This window comes from Lucilia sericata, unplaced genomic scaffold (genome assembly GCF_015586225.1).
Source record: "Lucilia sericata isolate MDLA Ls3-8-SP2 unplaced genomic scaffold, ASM1558622v1 Contig000353F_arrow, whole genome shotgun sequence".
Classification (NCBI taxonomy): Eukaryota; Metazoa; Arthropoda; class Insecta; order Diptera; family Calliphoridae; genus Lucilia; species Lucilia sericata.
In genome coordinates this window covers 335,001-354,050 of record NW_023994373.1, presented here as the reverse complement: position 1 = coordinate 354,050, position 19,050 = coordinate 335,001, and the positions used below count along the sequence as shown (strand labels likewise).

Sequence of the window (19,050 nt, the reverse complement as noted above, 5' to 3'; positions counted from 1 at the left end):
ATTGCTGGGTGATACGACTTTTTTTATTGTAATTTTTGGAATAAGTACAGCAAATTATACTAGGATTAGTGAAAAATATTTAAAAAGTTTTTTCATCGTTGGCCTGTGTAATTAATTCATCAATTAAAATTCATTATTCACTTATTGTAGGGTGTAACATATAAAAACTACATAGTAAAATTCTCCGTTACTTTTAAAACAACAACTCATGCAAAAGCATCAAAAACAATATAAACACATATTTATTGCACTTTCCTTTTTATCATATAAAAAACTTCTGCTTGTCTAGTATTACAAAAATGTTTAAACACAATAAACCAACAACTGCAGGAAGAAGGAGAGAAATAAGTTATTAAAAATTACTCTCTTTGATATTTGCAGTTAAATGTTTATCAATTTGTATCAGGGTTGTAATTCTAATCAATTTCTTAAGTAGCTTTATAGGACATTTTTAAATAAATTTAAGTTATTTTAAAAAAATAGGTTTAGTTTCAAGGTGAAAACTTGTTAAATCGATTATGATATAATTCCAAAACGTTTCATTTCTGTAATTTTTATGTTTTATTATTATTTGTTAATCAGATTTTAGTTAATATAAAATATATTTTGAAAGAAAATTGAACAATATTAATCAATAAGGTTTAAAAGCTATCATAGTTTCCATCCCTGTTTTTTTTTTGTTATACAAATACGAAAGACGCGAAACATAATAGAAATAAAAAGAAAATATTAAAATGTACATATTTACATGATTATCATTGGCGACAACATTCAGTTTACATACCAAACAAGTAAGAGTGTTATATTCGGCTATGCCGAATCTTATATACCCACCATCAAACCTCGTTTGACTCGAATGAAACTAACTTATGTCGAATTTCATCTATATACTCGTATTTTTAGGCCAGTTATAAGCGTTAAAGTAATTTTCTAAAGGGGACCTTATATAGGGGGGTAGGGTCAATTATGGGTCGATCCTCATAAATTTGGTAGACAGAATTTGGTTCGTATTAAATTTATTTGTGTCGAATTTCATCGCTACACTCGTATTTTTAAACCATTAATGAGCGTTGCAGTCATTTTCTGAAGGGGACCTTATATGGGGGGTAGGGTCAATCATGGACCGATCCTCATAAAATTTGTTAGATAGATTTTGACTCGTATGAAACTTACTTATGTCGAATTTCATCTATATACTAGTATTTTTAAGCCAGTAATGAGCGTTAGGAATTTTCTGAAGGGGACCTTATATGGGGGATAGGGTCAATTATGGACCGATCCTTATAAAATTTTGCATAGTGATTTTGGATCATAAGAAACTTACTTATGTCGAATTTCATCGCCATATTCGGCTGTTAAAGCTGCTTTTCGAGGGGCCACTTGTATGGGGGCTATCCGAAAATGTGGACCGATATTGCCCATTTTCAATACCAAACAAACCTTACCTATAAGAAATATTTATGTGAAATTTCAACCCTCTAGCTCTTTCCATTCGGACTCCATCGTGCTTTCAACAGACAGACGGACAGACATGGCTAGATCGTCTTAGAATTTAATGAGGACCCAGAATATATATACTTTTGTGGGTCTATGACCAATATTTGAATGTGTTACAAACGGAATGACAAAATCAATATAGTATATATAAGATGGGGATCTTTTATGATGGTGGGTATAAAAATATGCAACCTTGGTAGTTTCCAAAATCTTTAACTAATCCATAATTGATAATAGACAGTAAGTAATTAATTAAGTAGTAATAACTAGTACGTACAACTGAATGAAATGTGATGATAAAACATCACCAATAACTTTATCATTCTTACGATTCAAAACTTTAACTTTTGAGAGGGGTAATAAAAACATCTTTTTATCCATACAGAGTAAATCGATCTAATGTACTTTTAGATTTCAAGACATCCAAGCTAAACACGGTTCACAAATATTATCTGTTATTGGCAGACATTTTGATTTAGGTTCCTTACAAGTGGCTCCAGTATAGAGTGAAAAGTTTCCTGACCGAATAAGGTCGCCCTTGGGAAGTAACATTAACTTTCATAACATCATAACTTTAACATACATACATACAAGGGGCCAATTAACGCATAAGTGATGGACTAAAATAAAAATTTATCGTATTTTTCCTTTTTGAGATGATGGCATTCGATATTGAACAAGAAATTTAGATGTTTTAGCAATTTTTTTTGTTGTCATCATAATGTGTTTTTGATACGAAAACTTATTCTATCACGTATGTGGTAATTCGGCTCCAGTAATCGACATAAATAAGTTTTATAAGAAATAAAAATTTTCACGAGAAAATCTGTTTGTTGTCAATAAATTGTGAAATTAAAATAAGAATTTTGCAGAGTTCGTTTCATAATAGACTCAAGCCCCTATTAAAAAAGACACTTTTCTGAAAATTACTCTGATACGACACATGTTTTGTTGATGACTATATAATACTCTTATTTGCTTCGCACTAGTCTTTAGATGAAAACACTTCACTACTTCAATCAGTAATTGCCTTATATAGGGTACATATTACTTTCAATTATAACCTTTCTTTTTTATTGAAAAAGCTAAGCGAGAGAAAAGAAGATAAGAAGTTGAAAAAGGTAAGAAAGTGAAAAGCAATTGCAAAATAATTTACTTGCAGAAAAATTATGATCACCTAGTAGTTTACTAGTATACTGTGAACATGTGTGTGTGAGTTATGAAAGTAAAAACAAATAAAATGTTAAGAAGAAAATAATTAAGTTTTCTAAATGTTATTAGCGCCTGGTAATTGAACAGATTTTATACAAAAATTATTATTTATTACATAAAAAACAGGATGATAGATAGATAGGTAGGACAATAAAGAAAAGAAGCAATTAACAAGCATAAATAAAAATATTAAAATAGTACAGAATAGGGATGAAAATAAAAATTGTTAAATAGAGAAAAGGTAAAATATGCATAAATTTATACTTGCTAAAAATCCTGAACACTTAGTAGTTTCCTTGCTTTTACAGCAAACTGTTTCCGTGTGCAAGTAAATATTTAAAAATAAATATTATTTAAAATTAACAATTGGTTGTTGGAAATCATGTTGCCCTGGTTATTGTAAAGTTTGAAAAGAAATTTTGTTAATCAACTAAAAGCGGCGATCATTATAAATAATAAAAAATAATAAAAAAAAGGACAGACAACATTTATAAATTAATCAAAGCAAAAAAAGGAATGAAGATCATCAGAATAATGCTAAATGTGAAACATATAAAAAATCATGACCTAGTAGTTTAACATAATTTGTATTTGTTTTATCAGTTTTTTGACTGCATGTTTGTGATCAGAATTTAATAATTAAAATAAGAACAAATAAAAAAAACATTAAGTAAACAAATTCAATAAAGAAAGGACAATATAAATAAATATGCCAAATAGAAAGAAGTAAAAACAAAGTAACTATATTAACTTGCTGAAAATCATGACCACCTAGTAATTAAACAACATTTGTCTATATGTATTGAATTTTTGGTGCATGTTTGTCATCTAAATTTAATAATTTAAATAACTGAATACTAAAAATTATGTTCTCCTGGTTATATTACAGATTTAACAACAAATTTTATTCAAATTAGCAAGCGAATGAATGTATGGAATGATGAAAAAAGATCAACAAATACAAAACAAAAAGGTAAGGGATAAACGAAAAACAAATGAAAAACATTAAACAAATTCAATAAAGTAACGGAAGAAAGAACCATAAAAGTAAATATGCTACATAGAAAAAAGTAAAAAACAAAGTAACATTATTAACTTGCTGAAAATCATGAGCATCTAATAATTAAACAAAATTTTGTATGTTTTTCTTCCAGCTTTTTGGATGCATGTTTGTTTGTAATTAATCTAAATTTAATAATTTAAATAACAGCGTACTAAAACTTATGTTCTTCTGGTTATTTTACAGATTTAACAAGGAATTTAAATTAAAGCAGCAAGCGAATGGATGGAATGAATGAATGGAATGAAAAAAGATCAAGAACACAAAACAAAAAGGTAAAGGATAAACGAACAAAGAAAAAAACATTACACAAATGCAATAAAGTAACGAAAGAAAGGACATAGAAAGAAGTAAAAACAAAGTAACATTATTATTAACTTGCTGAAAATCATGAGCATCTAGTACTTAAACAAATTTTCGTTTATGTTCTGTATGAATGGAGTAAGATCAGAATAAAATTATTAATTTATACTTTGTGAAAATCATGAGCACCTAATAGTTTAACAAAATTTTTAATGTTTTTGAGTTTTTTGGCTGCTTGTTTGTGATAAAAATTTATTAATTAATACAACTGCCTATTAAAAATTATATTCTCCTGGTTATTTTACAGGTTTAACAACAAAGTTTAATCAAAGCAGCAAGCGAGTGTATGGATGGAATGATGAAAAAAGATGAACAACATAAAACAAAAAAAGAAACGAAAAAAGTATAAACGAAGAACAATTAAAAAGCATTAAACAAATTCAGTAAAGTAAGAAAGTACAATAAAAATAAACATGGTAAACAGAAAGAAGTGAAAAATTAATAAATATTATTAACTTTCTTAAAATCATGAGCACCTAGTATTTTATTAAAAATTTGTGATATATTTTAGTTGTTTAAGGTGCATTGTATTTGTGATAAAAATTATAAAAATAAAAACTACCTACTAAAAATTATGTTAACCTAATATTAAAACTTGTTTTAGTTAAATAAAAAAACAACCTAAACAAAAAGGAATTCAAAATAGAAAAATTTTTAATTTATTTACTTTCTAATAAAGCTGATTACTTGTTAAGTTACAGTGATTTTAATACATATTACTGTATTAAAAACGAAATAAAATTCGTCTCTCTGCTGAAAATTATGTTCGCCTGGTAATTTTACTAATTTTTGCAAAATAACAAGTGAATTAAATAAAATTTTTGTTTTTTACTTTTTGTTTTCCTCCTTTTAAATTTTCTGAAAGCCTGTTAGTTAACAAAAACAATATTTTTTAAAATGCCCCAAAGAAATTGAAGAAAAATCTAAATTAAAAAGTAAAACTTGCTAAAGATGCTGTTCACTTGGTAATATTACCATAGGTATGATGTGTGTAAGAAGCTAGAAAAATGAAAAAACACCGCCTATTGCAGATTCTGTTGGCCTGGTATTTTAGGTGATTTTTAAAAATTCAAATAAAGCCAAGAAAAACACAGAGTTGCCAAATTTTGATTTAGCTCCAGAAAACGGGGAAACTACAGGAAAAGTTAAAAACAAATGGTTTTCATAATTTCTTAAATTCTTTCTTTCTGACTTATTTAACATGATTTTTTTTTTATAAAAATTAGATTTGTGAGTATTTTTTAAATAAACTTTTTATTAATATTTATATAAATTAATTGTATAACAAATAACAAATTAAAGAAAATATATAATATAAATTCATGTGTTTAATAATATTATTATAAAAAAAAATTTAGTTTCTTTCTTATAAATTGATAATTGCAAAGAATAAACATTTAATTTAATATTAAAAATAAAAAGATTATGCATAATTTTTTTTTTAATAATTATAAATTAATATATCAATTATAGTTCTTTAACAGCACCCTGTTCGCTTTTATATTCAGCTGACATACAAATCATTAATTAGTATTCAACGCTTTACACAACTAGTAGAGATTTGTTAAATTACAAAATATTTGTAGAATATTTGTTTTCAAAACTTATTTAGTCATGTAATATTGCACCGAAAATCCCATAATAAGAGGGTATCTTTTAAATAAAAAATATTAAAACTACATAAACAAAAAAAAAAAAAATGTAATAATTGCGTTTATCTAAATAAGTTTTTACAATGATTAACTTAAAAAAAAACATAAATAAAATCTTTTAAATTATATTTAAGATAAATTACAAAATTATGTTTCTTTTTTTTTCATTTCTTTTTAAATTAATATAAAGACAAAAAAATTATATGCAAAGAAAGCAATAAAATGCATTTAAGTTGATAAAAATTTATGAAAAATATGAAATCATTTTAATTTCTTTTTCATTCTGTTATAAGCTTAATGAAATTGTATCGTTAAAGACACAAATGGGATTTATATTATTTATTTGCCTTAAATTAAACTCAGTCTGCTATTGGTTTTTCTTAATTGAGCACGCCATGGTATTATATTTTCAGGTTCATCTTCCTCCTGTTGCTGTTGTTGTTGTTGGTGCTGTTGTAATTGCTGTTGCTGCTGCTGGTATTGTTGTTGCTGATATTGTTGCTGCTGTTGTTGTTGTTGCTGCTGGAAATCCATATTAATATGCTGGTAATTGTCACCATTCACCGATTTACTATCATGACCATTATAAGCACCATTTTGAGCATAACCATTGGCATTCTCTTTATTAGTGTGACTGGATATAATTTCAGTTGCAGAGGAAACCATAGAAATGTTATCGATGGACATGGCACGATTCTTTAGGCGCCATGTATCAGCCACACGATTATTCTCCTCCACTTTGGGAGTGTAAATAGTGGCTCTGCAATGAATGAAATTGGAAATTTGTTATGTTTTGGTTTTAATAGAAATTGATTTGTCTCAAAATAATTTGTCTCAATTGTAAATTGAACGAAAAAATATTATAAAGACTACAGAGGCGTCTATAGTCCAAACTATAGCCTAGACTATTACTAGACTACATAATAGAATAGACTAGAATATAGACTAGATTAAACTATAGACTGGATTATAGAATAGATTATAGACTTGACTATATACTGACTGCAGAACAGACTATATACTACACTAAACTATAGACTAGACTAGAAAACAGACTGGACTACAGAATAGACTATAGACTAGACTAAATTATAGATTATAGACTTGACTATATATTAGACAATAGACTACATATATGCTAGACTATAGACTATATACTAGACTATAGAATAGACTGTAGACTCGACTAAATAATAGACTGGATTGTAGAATAGACTGTAGACCAGACTATGGACCAGACTATAGACTAAATTATAGACTGTACTATATACTAAACTATAGATGGAACTACAGAATAGACCAGTCTATAGAGAAGACTATAGACCAGACTATAGACTAAATTATAGCCTAGACTATAGACTTGATTGTAGAATAGACTATACACCAGTCTATAGACCAGACTATGGGCCAGATTATAGACTAGATTATAGATTATATGGACCAGAATATATACCAAAATATAGACCAGAATATAGACTATAGACTAGACTATAACCCAAGTTATAGACTAGACTGTACTCTAGACTACAGACTAGACATTTTAGACTATAGTCCAGATTATAGCCTAAATTTTTAGAAAAGTTTCAAAATTGTTCAAATTTTGATTTCATTAAACTTGTTCTAAAACATAAATTTACAACTCACTTCAATTTATTTTCAGTCTCCTCACGGCGTGCCAGCAAATCACGTTTCCACTGTGGTATCTGTGATAGTCTTCGGCTCTCTGCCTCTTTAGCCATACGCTCTTCGAAATCCTTTTTGGCCTTTTCAGCCGCTTTCTTTGCCATCATTTGTCGCTTCCAATCTGGTATTATATTACCAGCTTGATCTTTTTCCGGTATCTGTAAGTAAATCTTTGCAAATTTATGAAGAGTCCGCAAAAAGATTATAGACACAAAGCGTAGAATACTCACTTGATCAACGTAATTGTTGGCGGTGAATTGTTTGGTGATCTCCGAATAATGTTCGGAATCCATACGATTGGCCATTTGCTTTTCCACTTTCATTTTCTTAATGCCCGGTATATCTTTGGAGATTTTCAATTCGGCAATTAAATCGGTTTTCAAGTAGGTATCTGTGGTGGAGGAGAGACACTGCATGCTGAGACTTCTAGCAGGCATTTGATATGGTTTGGGTACTTTTTGAGTATCGGTGCGGCGCAGCTATAATAGAACATATAATAATAGTACCTAAAACGTTTTTACTTTTTTGAGATCAACTCACCTGTACACTATTTAAATCCTGTATTGAAATGGCTGACAGGGGTTGATGTTGTTTACGTGTGGCTGTATCTTGATGATTATTTTGCGAATGATGATTATTTTGTGATTTGTTTGTGTTATTCCTTTCGTTATTATCGATGGTATTGTGATGTGTCAGTGGTGTCATGGGCAATGGCGGTGGTGGTGGTGGCTTTGGTGGTTCAAAGCTTATGGGATGCTGATTCGATACCTGTATTTGCATATAGTCTTCGGTATCTGTAGACCTAAAAAATTGAAGATTGAGGTAAAATTTATTAGACTAGACTTGACTATATACTAGATTATAGACTAGACTATAGACTAGACTATAGACTAGACTATAGACTAGACTATAGACTAGACTATAGACTTGACTATAGACTAGACTATAGACTTGACTATAGACTAGACTATAGACTTAACTATAGACTAGACTATAGACTTAACTATAGACTAGACTATAGACTTGACTATAGACTTGACTATAGACTAGACTATAGACTTGACTATAGACTAGACTATAGACTTGACTATAGACTAGACTATAGACTAGACTATAGACTTGACTATAGACTAGACTATAGACTTGACTATAGACTAGACTATAGACTTGACTATAGACTAGTCTATAGACTTGACTATAGACTTGACTTAGACAGGACTATAGACAGGACTATAGACTTGACTATAGACTAGACTATAGACTAGACTATAGACTTGACTATAGACTTGACTATAGACTTGACTATAGACTTGACTATAGACTTGACTATAGACTAGACTATAGACTAGACTATAGACTTGACTATAGACTAGACTATAGACTTGACTATTGACTAGTCTATAGACTTGACTATAGACTAGACTATAGACTTGACTATAGACTAGACTATAGACTTGACCTGCCTATAGTCTATAGACAGGACTATAGACTTGACTATAGACTAGACTATAGACTTGACTATAGACTAGACTATAGACTAGACTATAGACTAGACTATAGACTAGACTATAGACTAGACTATAGACTGCACTATAGACTAGACTATAGACTAGACTGTAGGCTAGACTATAGACTAAACTGTAGACTAGACAATAGACTAGGCTATAGACTAGACTAGACTAGACAATAGACTAGACTATAGACTAGACTATATAGACTAGACTATAGACTAGACTATAGACTAGACTATAGACTAGACTATAGACTAGACTATAGACGAGACTATAGACTAGACTATAGACGAGACTATAGACGAGACTATAGACGAGACTATAGACGAGACTATAGACTAGACTATAGACTAGACAATAGACTAGGCTATAGACTAGTCTATAGACTAGACTATAGACTAAACTATAGACTAGACTATAGACTAGTCTATAGACTAGACTATAGACTAGTCTATAGACTAGACTATAGACTAGTCTATAGACTAGACTATAGACTAGTCTATAGACTAGACTATAGACTAAACTATAGACTAGTCTATAGACTAGACTATAGACTAGTCTATAGACTAGTCTATAGACTAGACTATAGACTAGTCTATAGACTAGACTATAGACTAGACTATAGACTAGTCTATAGACTAGACTATAGACTAGTCTATAGACTAGACTATAGACTAGTCTATAGACTAGACTATAGACTAGTCTATAGACTAGACTATAGACAAGACTATAGACTAGACTATAGACTAGACTATAGACTAGACTATAGACTAGACTATAGACTAGACTATAGACTAGACTATAGACTAGACTATAGACTAGACTATAGACTAGACTATAGACTAGACTATAGACTAGACTATAGACTAGACTATAGACTAGACTATAGACTAGACTATAGACTAGACTTTAGACTAGACTATAGACTAGACTATAGACTAGACTATAGACTAGACTATAGACTAGACTATAGACTAGACTATAGACTAGACTATAGACTAGACTATAGACTAGACTATAGACTAGACTATAGACTAGACTATAGACTAGACTATAGACTAGACTATAGACTAGACTATAGACTAGACTATAGACTAGACTATAGACTAGACTATAGACTAGACTATAGACTAGACTATAGACTAGACTATAGACTAGACTATAGACTAGACTATAGACTAGACTATAGACTAGACTATAGACTAGGCTATAGACTAGGCTATAGACTGGACTATGGACTAGACTATAGACCAGACTATAGACTGGACTATGGACTAGACTATAGACTAGACTATAGACTAGACTATAGATTAGACTATAGACTAGACTATAGACTAGACTATAGACTAGACAATAGACTAGACAATAGACTAGACTAGATTATAGACTAGACTATAGACTAGATTATAGACTAGACTATAGACTAGTCTATAGACTAGACTATAGACTAGACTATAGATTAGACTATAGACTACACTATAGACTAGACTATAGATTAGACTATAGACTACACTATAGACTAGACTATAGATTAGATTATAGACTGGACATATACTGTAGAACTAATATGAAGTTTATTACAAGTTTGTAAGTTAGAAAAGGAACCGAAAATGTCGTGGGTTCTTCGATATTGAAAAGTACTTCATTTTCCATGCCTGGTCCAATGTATTTTTGTCATTCAAGCCTTAACCACTGAACCGAATATTAAAATGTGTTTAGATCTTTATTGACGTGGATAGATGGGAAGAATTTAGGGCCACAACTAATTATAACTTACAGTTTCATTTTGTATTACTTGGAATAATATTAAGAATTCTAAAAATCTTTCAAAATTAAAAGACCAATCGATTTAGAATTTTAAATCTGAAACTCCAATTAACAATTGAAAATCGTAGTTTCATTATAAACAAGTTTGCTCTTGTCGTTATTCTCAAACCTGTGTGTATTGAATTCAATAAATATCAGTCGTTATTAAGTTGAAAAGTTTTTATAAAGTTGGACTTGTTAGGAAACTATATTTATTAGTTTGAAAACTAGAATTTCTATTTATTTCTAAGATTAAAACTTCCTAATTTAGAGAGTACTCAAGTTTTTGTTTTAAATCTCAATTGATACATTTGTTTCAGAACTTGATTAATTGTTAATTTTTTAGTTTTTCTGGTTCGTTCCAATTATTGGCTTTATCCCATTCCCAAAATAGGCAATTAGAAGAAATTTGATGAAAATTGAAATAAGTTTTTATATTTTTAGAAAAACACTTGTTATTAAAATTAGTTTGCGCGGAATTAATAATATTGTAATTTTAATTCACTTAATGACAAAGATAAAAATAACTTTAAATTTAAACTTAAATAAACTTCCTTGCAACGTGCCACAAACAATGCAAAACAAAACAATACACCTACCTATGCCAGGTGCGACGTGATTGTAGTAGCATCGCGACGAATGATGAACTAAAACTAAACTTGTGATCTTGCAACAAGATATTAAACAGCATTAACAACAATTTTCGTGAATTCCTACACAGACACGACTTTTTTTTTTAATGTTATTAATTAATAACATTTTTTGTAAATTTAATTTTTTTATTTTTTTGGCAATAAAACTAAAAAGCACGCAAGTCTAATTGCGAGATTAACAGTAATTAGAGATGTTTTTAATAGATTTTTGCTGTTGTTGATTGTATTTTGCGCCCCCGAAAAATCACGCATTTGTTAAAATATTTTTTTTGGAAAGATTGATTTGGATTAACACCAATGAGTAATCCATCATTAAACAACAAAAACGAACCGATAATAAAAACTAAAATAATAAAGAATTTCACTTACCTGGCCGAGGATGGACATGAACGTTTATCACTAATGGATTTCAAATATTCGGATGGTTTGATGAGATGTGTAACACCATCTTGTGAATTATTTGGGAAACTGGGTGGCACAAATGGCAGTACTAGCTGTTTGTTAACTAAATTTGGACCACCGGGACGTGAGGAAGCATTCCCTGCAACGTTGTTGTGACCGTACTGAGCCTGTGTCAATTCGTAATGATCTTCGGCTGAAGAACCATAGATATGAGGGTGTTGCTGCTGCTGGAGTTGTTGGTAGTGATGATGTTGAGATGTAGAAGATGAGTAATTTGAATGACCGTTGCCGCTATTACTGTTGCCACTAACAATGGCTCCGCCGTTGTGTTGTAAATGCTGATAATGAGCTGGATTTTTGCCATAGTTGCTGTTGCTATTATTGTTGTTGTTAAAGCCGTTGCAAATGCTGCCATTGTTACCGTTCTGTAAATGTTGATAGTTGCTGTTGTTGATATTAATTTCACCATTTGTTGTTGTTTGTGTGTTAGTCGCTTGTTGCACGCTTGAGCCTCCATTGAGTAGTTTAGCTTTCTTGTTCGCTGAAATTGAACAAATTTATTTATTAGATGCATTTACCAAGATCATTTTTTTCTTTAAACAAAACATTCATACAAACACTTGTATTTCAGCATTTAATATGAGTAAATATTTTAAAGTTAGTATTTATGTATGTATTAAATATTGTTTTAGTTTGTTTTTATTTTTACTCTGGTTATGGGTTTTTAAACATTAGACAACACCATGCAGCGGAGTCTATATATTTTTTTATAATAATTATAAATATTCAAAAACTGTTTCTATTTACTATTTAATCTTAACTAAACATGTATCCCATTTATCTATGTAGCTAATGCATTTTAAAGTTTATTACCGAAGTATGAGTAAATGTATTCTATTAAGTTACTTGCAACTATGTTTGTATCTTCAAGTTACAGATAATCAAAGTCGTGGCATGCATTTGAAATGTGCAACAGACCGTTTTTTTTTCTTTTTTTTTTAGTTGTTTGTAGTGTTTATGTTAAATTTGTTGTTCCGAAAAGAGAATTATTTATGGCATCTAATCATGTCTTTGGTGTGAAAAAAATAAGACGAAATATGAAGATGGATAACATTTTAATTAATTAAAATGAACTTTTGTGGATTAGGTCAGTGCGTAGCTTTGTACAAAAATTTAAAGAGATAATTGAGACAATATTTTTTTCTAATTTGTTTATAACCTACATAGAGATTGCAAATATTGGTTGAATTTTATTCTATTTAAAGGTTTTAGTTCAGTTCAGTTCTAGCTCATGTTCAGTTCTAGTTCAGTTCTATTTCAATTCCAGTTCAGTTCTAGTTTTAGTTCAGTTCTAGTTCAGTTCTAATTCAGTTCTAATTCAGTCCTAGTTCAGTTCTAGTTCAGTTCTAGTTCAGTTCTAGTTCAGTTCTAGTTCAGTTCTAGTTCAGTTCTAGTTCAGTTCTAGTTCAGTTCTAGTTCAGTTCTAGTTCAGTTCTAGTTCAGTTCTAGTTCAGTTCTAATTCAGTTCTAATTCAGTTCTAGTTCAGTTCTAATTCATTCTAGTTCAGTTCTAGTTCGGTTCTAGTTCAGTTCTAGCTCAGTTCTAGTTAAGTTCTAGTTCAGTTCTAGTTCAGTTCTAGTTCAGTTCTAGTTCAGTTCTAGTTCAGTTCTAGTTCAGTTCTAGTTCAGTTCTAGTTCAGTTCTAGTTCAGTTCTAGTTCAGTTCTAGTTCAGTTCTAATTCAGTTCTAGTTTAATTCTAGGTTAGTTCTAGTTCAGTTCTAGTTCAAGTTCTAGTTCAGTTCTAGTTCAGTTCTAGTTCAGTTCTAGTTCAGTTCTAGTTCAGTTCTAGTTCAGTTCTAGTTCAGTTCTAGTTCAGTTCTAGTTCAGTTCTAGTTCAGTTCTAGTTCAGTTCTAGTTCAGTTCTAGTTCAGTTCTAGTTCAGTTTTAGTTCAGTTTAGTTCAGTTCTAGTTCAGTTCTAGTTCAGTTCTAGTTCAGTTCCAGTTCAGTTCTAGTTCAGTTCTAGTTCAGTTCTAGTTCAGTTCTAGTTCAGTTCTAGTTCAGTTCTAGTTCAGTTCTAGTTCAGTTCTAGTTCAGTTCTAGTTCAGTTCTAGTTCAGTTCTAGTTCAGTTCTAGTTCAGTTCTAGTTCAGTTCTAGTTCAATTCTCGTTCAGTTCTAGTTCAGTTCTAGTTCAGTTCTAGTTCAATTCTCGTTCAGTTCTCGTTCAGTTCTGGTTTAGTTCTAGTTAAGTTCTAATTGAGTTGTAGTCCAGTTCATTTCTAGCTTAGTTCCAGATCAGTTTTAGTTCAGTTTCTGTTCCAGGTCGGTTGCAGTTCAGTTGTATTTCAGTTTAAGTTCAGTTCATGTTAAGTTATATGTAGTTCAGTTCGAGTTCATTCCGATCTTTAGTTTAAGTTTCTGTTTTGCTCTGTTTAATTTTAAGATATACCATATGGATATGTTTAATAGCATTTATATAAATTCGCTATTATATAGTTTAAAATAGTTATTAGCTAATTAATAATAATATGTACCTATACATACAAACTTATTTTTGAAATTTTTAATTAATAATAAACTAAAAATGAAAACAAAGTTTAGAAAAATCCTTCCGAAAACAATCTCATTTCACCACCCACAATCTTGTTCAGATTCATGCACAACTTTAAAAGCCTTGAACTCTACTCAAGTACATTAACAAGTTTACAAATTAAAATGCCATTTGGTGTAAAAATACCAAATATCAACATTTTTATTTTTTTAAGTGAACATAAACATAGTTTAAACTTGCACTTAAGTATGTATGTTTGTAATAGATAGACTATTACAACTATGAACAAATATAAAATTCACATAAAACGCACATATGCTTATATGCACATATGTATGTGTACGTTCATTAAATTAAGAAAAACCAAGAAAAAAAAATTAGATATGGACACTTAAAAAATATCCAGAGGTTGCATTTAACAACTAAATACCAGCTCGCTTGCACTCGTATGCTTGTTATTTTTGTTTAATGCATATTTTTTGTTGCAATAAACTGAACTGTTTTGTGAAAGTTATGGTAGCAACAACGCAACATATACAGCTTGCAACATTTACAACTCTAAACTCCACAAAAAATAGTTTAACAAGTTTAGCGCTATTTTCTAAACAATTTCCAAACAACTTTTCACACAAGTGTTTGTATTTTGGTATAATGTTACTTTTTTGAAATAGTTTTTTTTTATGATTTAAACGAAATGTTTTATTTTAGTGTTTTGAGTGAAATTAAGTAAGAGAGGGAATACATATTTTTTTTGGGATCATGTTAAAAGTTTAAGTTTAGTTTTCCTGGTAATATGTTTTTTTTTGTACAGGAAAAACTTTTAATGTCTTGTTTTAAAGTACTTTTTAAGTATTAACTGGTCAACTGTTTTCTATAAATCTACCTTAAGCTACGTTCACATCTATCAAATATTTGACGAAAATGATGTGACCTCTATAAATCGATATTTTGACTTCTTTTAAATGTATATTTATTTACACAGACTTAATATATCTCCGATGTTATTGCTATTAACAAATACAAAATAATTGAGGTTACGAATTTTTTGTCAAAAATTGGATAGGTGCGAACGTATCTTTAGCCTTACAGGAATCTGGATTCTTAACCAATTTTTAAATCCACACACCCATAGAACTTTTTAATAGAGATTTAATTTAAAAAATACATAAATGAGCCTTAAGAAATTTTAACTCGAAAAAATTGGAATTTGAGAGAAAATTTTAGATATGTGATGATTATGAGATCTCAGATCAATAATTATTTCTGCACTAATCATGTTAAACTGTCGTTATTTGCTCCAAAATCAAGTTTGAAACAATCGAAAATTTTATTTCGCCAAAATTTTTCTTAACATGAGAACATGTAATACAAATTCTAAATCCTTATAGATAGTGAAGTTGATTCTGAGATGTCCATTTGCTGTCCGTATGTTTGTTGAAAACAACTTTCTCAAGGCCCAAGTTATCATCGGATCCAGATCTTGTGTAGTTCTATAGGACATGTTTACAAGAAGTTCCTTATTTAAAATAACATAATAGAGTTGATTCTGAGATGTCCATCTGCTGTCCGTATGTTTGTTGAAAACAACTTTCTCAAGGCCCAAGTTATCATCGGATCCAGATCTTGTGTAGTTCTATAGGACATGTTTACAAGAAGTTTCTTATTTAAAATAACATAATAGAGTTGATTCTGAGATGTCCATTTGCTGTCCGTATGTTTGTTGAAAACAACTTTCTCAAGGCCCAAGTTATCATCGGATCCAGATCTTGTGTAGTTCTATAGGACATGTTTACAAGAAGTTTCTTATTTAAAATAACATAATAGAGTTGATTCTGAGATGTCCATCTGCTGTCCGTATGTTTGTTGAAAACAACTTTCTCAAGGCCCCAGTCCAGATCTTGTGTAGTTCTATCGGACATGCTTACAAGAAGTTTCTTATTTAAAATAACATAATAGAGATATGAGTACAATTCCAACAGTTTCATACTTTAGAGTACAATTCAGATTCTATATATGTTCGATTGTATAAGTATACAATAGGCAATATGTATATCACAGGAAAGACATTCAAAAGACCTTTCAGGTAAGACCTGTCTATTTAAAGAATTAAACGCTCGTGATATATCGGAAAATATGCTGAGTTTAGCACTTGTTTTAGTTTATCGCTGAAACAAATTATTTAAGTTTGAAAGAAACTTCATGGAAAAGTTTTGGAACTAGTTTTACAAAAATTATGTTTGTTTAAAACGGTCACCATTGTAAGTAGTTTTATAGAATCATTTAAGAAACAGTACTAGAACTAATTCTTGTTAAACATTTTTAAGACTACAACTGGATTGTTGAAAAAATATGTTTTTTGACCCCAGAATATCTTAATTTTATAAGAATCGTTAATTTTTTCAGGGATGCGTTAGGTTTCTTTACACTCAAAAATAATATCAAGAAATGCGCTTTGAAATCTATCCAGACCGGTTTCAATAGTATGGCAAGTTCGGTTTGATTTTGAATCAAAACATCCGTCTGTGTGTGTCAATGTAAACCTTGTGCGCATTCTACAGATCGCAATTTTCAAGATAATCTGATTAAATTTGACACATACTCTTCTTATGACCCGAGGAGGAAGCCTGTTGAAAATGGTTTAAATCGGTCCATTATTTCGTATAGCCCCGAATAGGGCTTTTAAGCTCATAAATGTGTTAAATGTTCTTGTAAAAAATTTAGTTTTATATAAGAATTAATGATACTGCTGATTTTCGCAATGATCGGGCCTCATTTGATCCTATCCCCCATACAAAGTCCCCGCTTCAGAAATGGGGGGACTGATGGTCAATATTCACTTATAAACACTAATGTCGCGATGATATTCTGCATAAATTACTGATGTAGATGTAAATCCCTCTACCAAAATTTATAAGGATAGGACCATAGTTTTTCAAATTTAGGTTAGGATATATCGAAGAACTGAGATGATATAAAAGATGTTAAATCCTTATTTTAAAGTCGACAGATTGTACTTTCAGGTCATGTCACTTTTATGAATAAAGATGTCTTTGCGCTGTTATGACGCCGCAAATATTGTCAAAAGCTGTTTTTATTTCAAACTTTAGTACAATACATTACAATTATATTATGAAGAAATTCTGGGTTTCGACTTTTGTTGGGCGGTGTAATTAATCCTTTGATAATATGTATCAACTTTCTTAATTGCAAGACAAATTTATTCAAAAATCTGATATGATTTTAGAATTTTCCTGAAGCTCTCTTAAATATTTGAAAGATATTAATCTTAATTTATTCTCAAAATTGTTGAATGATTTGATTTTTAATAAATATCTACTAAACCTTGGTAATGACTTGTACTTATTCAACAACTTATTTTTCAATTACTATTTTATACCATCTACATTACTTTAAAGTATTTTTCTAGGAATAACTATAGTTATATATAAGATTATTTGTCAGTAATTACTTGAACTGTTTGTTTTTTTTATAGGAAATAGTAATTGTATAAGAAATCCATTAATAGCTGCAGAACTGACTAACTAGGCAATGTTGTTGTGAGTACAACAGCGGTTTAACAAACACGAGATCGCAGGTTCGTATGATCGTCAACTCATGCTTAATGTCTCAATTTGTAAGCGGACTTGATATGAACATTTCAATTAAGATATTTACTTAAATTTTGTTGGTAATTCGAAATCTGGAAATATTCCGAAATTTTTTCGACCTGAAACTGATCTCAAATTTTCTTCATCACATTTGGTTTTCAAGATATTTTACCATAAAATTAAGGACCGTATTTTGATAAAATTTTATAAAATTTTGCAAAATTTCGTTACTGAATTTATAATTTCAATTTCAGTTAAATTCACACGATAACATTTCATTGGTAGTATTTTAAATACAATTATTTAGTTTTCTCACCATTAAAAAATTATTTTATTTGAAATAAAGTGTTTTTATAATTTTATTTTTTTTATTTTTTTTTTTATTATATAAATTAATGTTTGTTTATGCCACTAAAAGCTTCACTTAAAGCTCATTAAAAACAAATTTACATAAAATGCAAAATAAATTTAAGAAAAATAGTAATAAAACACACTTACAACGCAAATGAAAAAATTGAAATTGCGCCAAACGCAAAGTAAAATAGTTTTTGCGCGAACACTTTTTTTGACCCAACATGAGGTCAGTTTTTATTCTACACACACAAGTACACTAAAATATTTTGTATAAATCCAAGAATTTTCTTTGGTGTATAAAGTCTATTGAAGGAAATTGATTTGTTTCAAATAGGCATTACCGGATATACGGTTGTTTTGCGGAACAACTGCGAAAAATAATTACGAAATTATTTAAATAATTTATTTTTTTCAAATTTACAGCGTTTACTCTTTTAGCGTAAGAGAGTTGACGTTACAGCGTTAATATTAAGACTGACATCGTGTTTGGGTGCATAATGCCACTGACACCACTGCTGTCGCTGCTGCTGACAAACACAAAAGTTGCCCCAAACTGAAAGCCATAAATTGTACGAAAAAAAAAAACAACAAACAAACAAATAAAATAATAGAAAAAAAACACTTACAAAATACCACAGCAACAACTCTATGACAAACTACAAACATGGAATAATACATTAAGTAAATAACCATCCACA

The 19,050-nt window shown here is 29.7% G+C and overlaps 1 protein-coding gene and 1 long non-coding RNA gene across 9 annotated transcripts in view; one reads left to right on the top strand and one right to left on the bottom strand.

Moving 5' to 3' along the window:
• The first annotated feature begins 2,218 nt into the window (after positions 1-2,218).
• On the top strand, positions 2,219-4,709 carry LOC119604031. Of its 3 annotated transcripts, none has more exons than XR_005231455.1 (4): positions 2,219-2,618; positions 3,599-3,682; positions 3,956-4,044; positions 4,380-4,709. It is a non-coding gene; the product is annotated as an uncharacterized LOC119604031 (long non-coding RNA). The 3 variants fall into 3 exon arrangements; XR_005231454.1 differs by lacking the exon at positions 2,219-2,618 and adding an exon at positions 2,715-2,784; XR_005231453.1 differs by lacking the exon at positions 2,219-2,618 and adding an exon at positions 2,987-3,037.
• A 1,359-nt stretch (positions 4,710-6,068) lies between these two features.
• LOC119604013 (putative uncharacterized protein DDB_G0289263) overlaps positions 6,069-19,050 on the bottom strand; it is a 280,690-nt gene continuing 267,708 nt past the window's right edge. For 5 of the 6 annotated variants that reach the window (XM_037956336.1, XM_037956337.1, XM_037956339.1 and 2 more), the window contains 5 exons: positions 11,807-12,380; positions 8,008-8,269; positions 7,698-7,946; positions 7,429-7,637; positions 6,069-6,544 (listed from right to left, as the gene is read on the bottom strand). In XM_037956336.1, the coding sequence (XP_037812264.1) occupies positions 6,133-6,544; positions 7,429-7,637; positions 7,698-7,946; positions 8,008-8,269; positions 11,807-12,380 (1,706 nt within the window). In that variant the 3' untranslated portion in view covers positions 6,069-6,132. The remainder of the gene's footprint in view (positions 6,545-7,428; positions 7,638-7,697; positions 7,947-8,007; positions 8,270-11,806; positions 12,381-19,050) is intronic. The other variant, XM_037956340.1, reaches the window with a different exon arrangement.